General features: G+C 36.0%; 1 protein-coding gene across 1 annotated transcript in view; it reads right to left on the reverse strand.

Annotated features, from left to right (window-relative positions):
• LOC108740845 (voltage-dependent T-type calcium channel subunit alpha-1H-like) overlaps positions 1 to 6,897 on the reverse strand; it is a gene marked incomplete at its 3' end in the record, with an annotated part of 104,821 nt that overhangs the window by 28,892 nt on the left and 69,032 nt on the right. Inside the window, exons 11-12 of the mRNA XM_025980254.1 lie at positions 5,972 to 6,292; positions 4,296 to 4,499 (exon numbers count right to left, since the gene is read on the reverse strand). Of these exons, the coding sequence (XP_025836039.1) occupies positions 4,296 to 4,499; positions 5,972 to 6,292 (525 nt within the window). The remainder of the gene's footprint in view (positions 1 to 4,295; positions 4,500 to 5,971; positions 6,293 to 6,897) is intronic.

The following is a 6,897-nucleotide window of genomic DNA, read 5'->3' on the forward strand; positions in this document are numbered from 1 at the left end:
AAAAAATTATTTTTTTTGATAGAATTTGATTGTATTATTCAATATAGTTCCCTTCGAGGGTGATACAACGATTATAGCGGTCATACAATTTTTCGATATCATTTTTATAATACGATTTGTCTTTAGCCTCAAAATAGGCTTCAGTTTCGGCAATTACTTGTTCATCGGCGCGAAATTTCTGTCCAGCGAGCATCCTCTTGAGGTCTGAGAACAGAAAAAAGTCGCTGGGGGCCAGATCTGGAGAGTACGGTGGATGTGGAAGCAATTCGAAGCCCAACTCATAGAATTTTGCCATCGATTTCATTGATTTGTGACACGGTGCATTGTTTTGATGTTTTTTTCAAAGTAACAAAAGTAGTTTCACTAAAAATGCTATAACTCAGATACTAATAGTGCAACAGCTGTCAAATCTGTACACGTGTCTTTTGAAGGTTAGGGCTAACTAAAAATCATAAGGATTTGATACTAATAGCGCCTTCTATGGGTCAGCCTACGAACTATTCAGCCCGCCCTTGTATGTATATGAATTGCTTATAACGTCCGCCGCTAAAGTAAACGAATTGCGTCAGTCCTGGGCGTTATAACCGGATTTTATTTGTTTTCTTAGTTCCAAAATTTACTTGAGTTCCCCCTGATGTGTTCCAAGGAAACAATTCCTTTAATAACAAATTTTAATAAGTAGTTGGAAGGCGTTAAATTGTTGATACTAATAATGCGTTCATTTAATACGAGTTTGTTACGTTATTACAAGTAGAAGATTACAGTTTTTGGGTAGTAATATTGTCGGGGTGCCATATGGTGCGTTTTCGCTGAAAACAAATGACTGGGGATGACAACTAGAGCCGACGGTGACGGCTGCTGTGGCGAAATTGATATGCCCACACCGAAACATTTGAATCGTTATGTGGTCACATCCGTGGCGAGCCGCTCCCTAACCAGTTAATTGAAACAGCATCCGAGGGTGTGTTACAAATCGCAAAAAATTGTTAGCAATTGCCAAATTAGAGAAACTGAATGACGCCGAGCCGTTTTTGCATGTTTTATTAATGAGATGGATATAATTGTCCAAGATCCCAGAGCCGCCACACATTACATATTATCTGAGTACCAAAATAGGTAGAACAGAATAGTGCTGGTACGAGGTTTGTTCAAAAAGTATTGCAATGTTTTTTTGTGGCGTGATGTTGGTACTCACGTCTCTCACTTATACCAACAAGTTCGGTCATGTTGAATGCTCAGTTAATTTTTGACAGATGCTTTGCTTGCTCGTCTTCAATTTTTGCCTATTCCAAAAAAATTACCAAAGAATCTGTATCAAATTTTGTGTGAAAAACAAAATTAAGTGCGCGGGCGCATTTCGAATGTTGACTGTGGTATATGGTGAAGCTACCTTGGACCGAAGCAACGTTTATCGGTGGTACAAAATGTTCTCAGAGGGCCGAGAAGATGTGAACGACGAAGAGCGTGGCGGACTCTCGAGCATGTCAGACGAAAACATTGATTAAGTGAAGGAAATAGTATTGGCCAATCGTCGAATCACCGTTAGAGAAGTTGTTGAGAATCTAAACATATCAATTGGCTTCTGCCATTCGATTCTTACCAATGATTTGGGCATGAGACAGGTCGCCAAGAAATTCGTATCAAAATTGCCCCATTTCGACCAAAAACAGCATCGCATTAACATTACTAAGGATTTAAAGGACTCAGTCCGCAAATTTGCTTCGGAAAGTGACTGGTGACGAAACATGGGTTTATGTTTATGACGTGGAAACCAAAGCTCAATTATCGCAATGGAAGCTGCCGCGCGAGCCACGGCCGAAAAAAGCGCGTCATCATGAGTTCTTGTTACAGGGTGGAACGGTCAATAAGGAATATTACCTGCAAATTATGTGCAATTTGCGCGAAGTAATTCGCCAGAAACTCTCGGATTTGTGGAAGAACAAAAATTGGTTTTTTTCACCATGATAACACTCCTGCTCACATACCGTTGCTTGTGCACGAATTTTAGGCCAAAAACAGCACACTAATAATTCCGCAGCCACCGTACTTAGAGGTCATTCTTCAGGCTCCGCCCACTATAAGGACAATCCAGAGGCTGTTAAGAACTTCTTCAGCTGAAGAATGACCTTCAAGGTGTCTTAGAGGTCATTCTTCAGCTGAAGAATGACCTCCAAGGTGTCTTTAGAGGCCATGGTAAGGGACTGAGGATGGACAGGCCATCGAAGTGTCACAGTATACCTATAGCTATACTACTCCCTAGATCTGCCCCCTTGTGACTTTTTCTTATTCTCAAAACTGAAGAGGTCCCTGAAAGGACGATGCTGCGTTACAATTGAGGGTTTAAAGACGGCATCGAAGGAGGAGCTGAACAGGGTCACAAAAATGATTCTTTGAAGTGTTTCGAGNGTGAGCTACGCCGGGATTCGTTTGAGCAAGTAGATATCCATATTTTTAAATGGACCTTGTTGGAACATTCGTAATCCTAAAATGTAGCATCGTACTACAGATGGCGCTCACCACGCCATTTGTGGTATTTTCTCTTCCTCTCTAGTTCACTCTAATATATTCTACCTGCCCTAGGTCGACTATATTCAAACACCATATTTCCCACATTACCAAATTTAACGACATACAAGAAATATTTTTGTATCGTATTAAACGCAGCGAATTTTACACTACGCAAAGTGTGTAGGGGGGTAGACTGTTCAGATATGGTTAAGGATGTAGGAAGCTCTAGTTTTATGCGTAGATTATCTCAGAATAGCAAATATTGGAGATGCGTGCTCAACCAGTCTAAGGACTGATGATCTTATGATGCTGATGACGATGATGAAAATGCCCTGGGTTATGTGAAATTGAATACTTGTGGTTTTTTACGTTACATGGAATTACATCGGTTAATATTTAGGGTGGGCCAGAACCGTCGATGTATGACCTATCTAGATTCATCCCCAGCTACGTCCCTGATTGTAGTGTTCTCGTAAATAATCGTCTGGGTCTTATGGTGTGCAATTGGATTTTCACTTACAGGTTTCATTTGATTTATTTTCTAATTAATTTTGTCGAAAGCAGTTCGATCTGTGCACTTGTAATGGTACAGTCATGCACAAATAAGTTGTGTTATGGAATTTCTATTTTGCTTACAATACTTAGTTACAGTCCTGTTTGACTGAAGGGATGTCTAAAAATTATGCAAAGGTATAATGTAAGAGTATAGGTCGCAGAATTGTCGAAGTAATGTAACATCATTATTATTGTTAATGAATGAATACATTGAATTAACACTACAAAAATTCAAAGTACCTCATTAATATTCGATGAAGATATATTTGGATCATGTGAGATTTGGTGACAATTTGTTGTTAGACCTTTTTCAATCTTTAGAATTCTTAAAAAAATCGGATAGTAATAATGTTATATATTGTGCGCAGGGGCGCAACAACGTTACAATTTGACTGGGTGCTCAAAAATGAGTTAAAAAAAAGGTTATGAATGCATTGTTTTGGAAAAATGGAAAAATTGAGTTCGGCTGAGTTAAGGTCATTTCGACGAGGTTGAACTTTTGAACCGAACTTTCAAGTTAGTGGATGCCCGGGCACCCGCGGATCCCCCCTTGTTGCGCCCCTGATTGTGGGTATAGATAGTCTTGATAAAAGGTAGTTTGATGCACAATGGAAGTGTAGTTTTCAGAGTAGATACAAAAATTTCTTAAGTCGAATTACTTCTACATGCCTGTACCATACATTTATTCGTTTTGATGATAATTGTCAAAGATTATTAAAAATTAAATTCGTTTCTTCATAATATACATAAGAAAGACAGAAGTAAACTAAATAAGTAAAACACAACTTTATAACAAATTTCAAGTCTGTGTTTGTGTATATCCATTACTGTTTGTATAGAGGTAGGTAGTATTAGAAAAATTGATTGTGTTGAAGATATCATAAGCATATATAAATCTTAATAGCATAATCTTTGAAAAGTTTAATTGGAATTTTGTGTCTCTAAAGGTTATATGTAAGTCACAAGTAATTTTGTTTATAATAAAATTTTGGGTAGAGATAGAGTGGACATACGAATACCATTTGGCTAATGTGCCACAATTATTATTTGAAAGGGTGGCACATTGTCCCATGATAGTTGTAAGTCCTATGTTAATCCTAATTATTGATCATCTTCCCATGTTTTCGAAAAGAAATTTCTTTTAATTTCATAAAATTGTCCAACAACACTTACATCATGGTTAATATTCGGTATTTCAAAAGATAATGCGAAAATAACAAATCGTTACTTACCTAAAGATGAAAATAAACAATATAAGCAAAGAAAAGAAAATTGCTACGTTGTCCATTGTTCGTAGCATAACGAATAATTGTCTTCTCAAGTTAGGCATAAATCTCACAAGTTTCAAAATCCTTAACAAACGAAAAGTTCGTAACACTGATAAGCCTGAGTCTCCGTGGGAGTCGCCCCAAAACTTCTGACACAGTTCGACCACACTGAAAGCAAGTAACAGTCAAGTAGAAATGTCATTCAGATAATATAGGGAATACCCGAAATGTGTAGTCACCTTTTTTGTCTATTTAGAACTAACGAAACTTTATTTATTGATATTAGTTACCAAGTTTTCCTTCGATATCCTTATAAATTCATATCAAAAACTAATAAGGGTCAAGGTCGCATCCAAATTAAATAAAGAAATCTAGGGAATTTCAAATTTTGAAAAACAATAATCATAAATTACCATACATAGCAGTGAAACCTACGAATTTTTACTTGGTGAGGGGGGGGGGGTAGATGAAGGAAGAAACATAATATTTAAGTATGTAAGCTAAATTTTGTTTAATAAATCAATCTCATGATAAGGGCTAAGTAGATATTTCAATCTGATATATATTAACGTATTTATGAGCTATGGATTGTGAAGCTATTTAATAAGCCTAAGGCCCTGATAGTTCATGGAAGTTGTCACGTGAACTTTTAGATAGAATAATTAAAATTTACAAGCATAACTATTAAACAAGTTTTTTTTACAAATCTAAATTTATTTACTGCTTGTTTAGCATCTGCGACATAATTTGTGATGTTGAAGATGAGTTTAGCTTTATAAATGGCCTCATCATCATCGTTAAGATTTTGAAACGTCCTAACCTCAAAACCAAAAACATGCATTTTTCGACCTATTTACGTAAATAAAAAATCAAAGAAAAAGCAATCTCCAATGCTCTTTTTGTTATCGAATTCCAATCTAACCTTAGAACTTTCTCTGCTCGTCAATATGATCTTGAAATATCTTAATTTCAAAATCCAAATGATGCTATTTCGGCTTTTGTGGTTTCACAATAATGATGTCATGAAATTTCAATATGCATGAGAAATTCTGGAGTCAAATTTGAGTTCAACATCGAAAAATACAAAAAAAAAGGTACATTAAAAATTACCGAATGGATTGAAACAAAATGGACGTTTAACTCGAATCTGATGCCAAAATCTGAAAATCATAAAACCTATCCAAGCATTGCCAGATTTTTGAGTTTAAATGTTACTGATAAGAACTTCGTTGATGAAAGATTACTACTCTCTTCGATGTTTTTTATTGTAGAGATCATAAAGAGACTTAAAATTTAATCCTTTAATTGTTGAGGTTGAGGCATCTCTAAATTCTGGCGCACCTATTAAGGCAGTTTCCTAGACGAGATTCGAATCAGTGCTTCAAATTACTGTTAAAATGACCTGTCAATTCTTCCGTGTAGATCAACGTTATTGATTCCCGCGTTAGGATGATAATCCAAAAGTTTTATTAATTTTGGTACTCTTTGATAAACAACTGTAATGGTTAAGCATTACTAATTGATATAGTTAAAGCCTCTGCTGATACTAAGTTAACTTCTAGCTAATTATTGTCATTAACACCCTTTAGTTAACAATAAATAAATTGAGTTAACACTTGACGCGTGTTGTACTGACTTACCTTAAAATAACAATAACTCCATCGAAAACGTTGAAACCATTAGAAATATATTTGAACGGTCCTTCCGAGAGGACCTTAAGCACCATTTCAACAGCAAAAATTGCAGAAAACACAACGTTACTAGTCTCTACTATCGCAGTCAATTCCTCAGGTTGTTTGTGGTATTCAATTCCCATCGAAAGCGTATTTATCAAGATGGCCAGTAGAATTCCCTGTTGAAAATATTTGTGCTCCACCAACAGCCTGATGTACCTTCTCGTGCACCGGATACTCCTAAATATACCCTTTACTACTGTGCAAACAATAACGTAAAGTCTTGACCTGAAACACAACAGAACCGTTCTTAAAAAAAAATATTTGTATGAGTTTGAACGTGTGGAAACTTTTGAAATTTTCAAATACAGTAGGACCTTGATAACTTGAATCTCGATAACGTAATAACCTCTATAAATTCATAAAATTTTGTGTTTTATTCCCCTCGGAGTCCAAAACCTCTATTACTTAAAATAAAAACCGTCTATAACTTCAACGAATAATTTGGGCATCGCACCTCAGTAAGCAGTGAAAAGTAGTTTGAATCGCGAGAAAGTCTTTTATGTAAAAGACAAAGAATTGCTGAATTTCCTAATTTAGAAAAATGCTTGTTTACAGGGTTTAGACAGTGAAGAGATATGTAAAAACATTAGTCTTAGTGGACCTATTGGGATCCGTCAAATGGGAGGAGCCTAAAAACATGGCGCCGATTAGGGAAAATTTATCGTAGTTCCTATAGTGTACCGTGCAATTTCCAAGTTTTTAAATTACGATAAAATGATAAGTATTGACACAATATGTGATTGGGCTGACACAAAGCCTCGGAAAGGAAATTTCGTGAGGTGAGCGTGTTTTTAATGCCAATCACATTATAAAATTCGGAAATAACAAAT

The sequence above is a fragment of the Agrilus planipennis genome, unplaced genomic scaffold (assembly GCF_000699045.2).
Source record: "Agrilus planipennis isolate EAB-ADULT unplaced genomic scaffold, Apla_2.0 scaffold297, whole genome shotgun sequence".
NCBI classification, from domain to species: Eukaryota; Metazoa; Arthropoda; class Insecta; order Coleoptera; family Buprestidae; genus Agrilus; species Agrilus planipennis.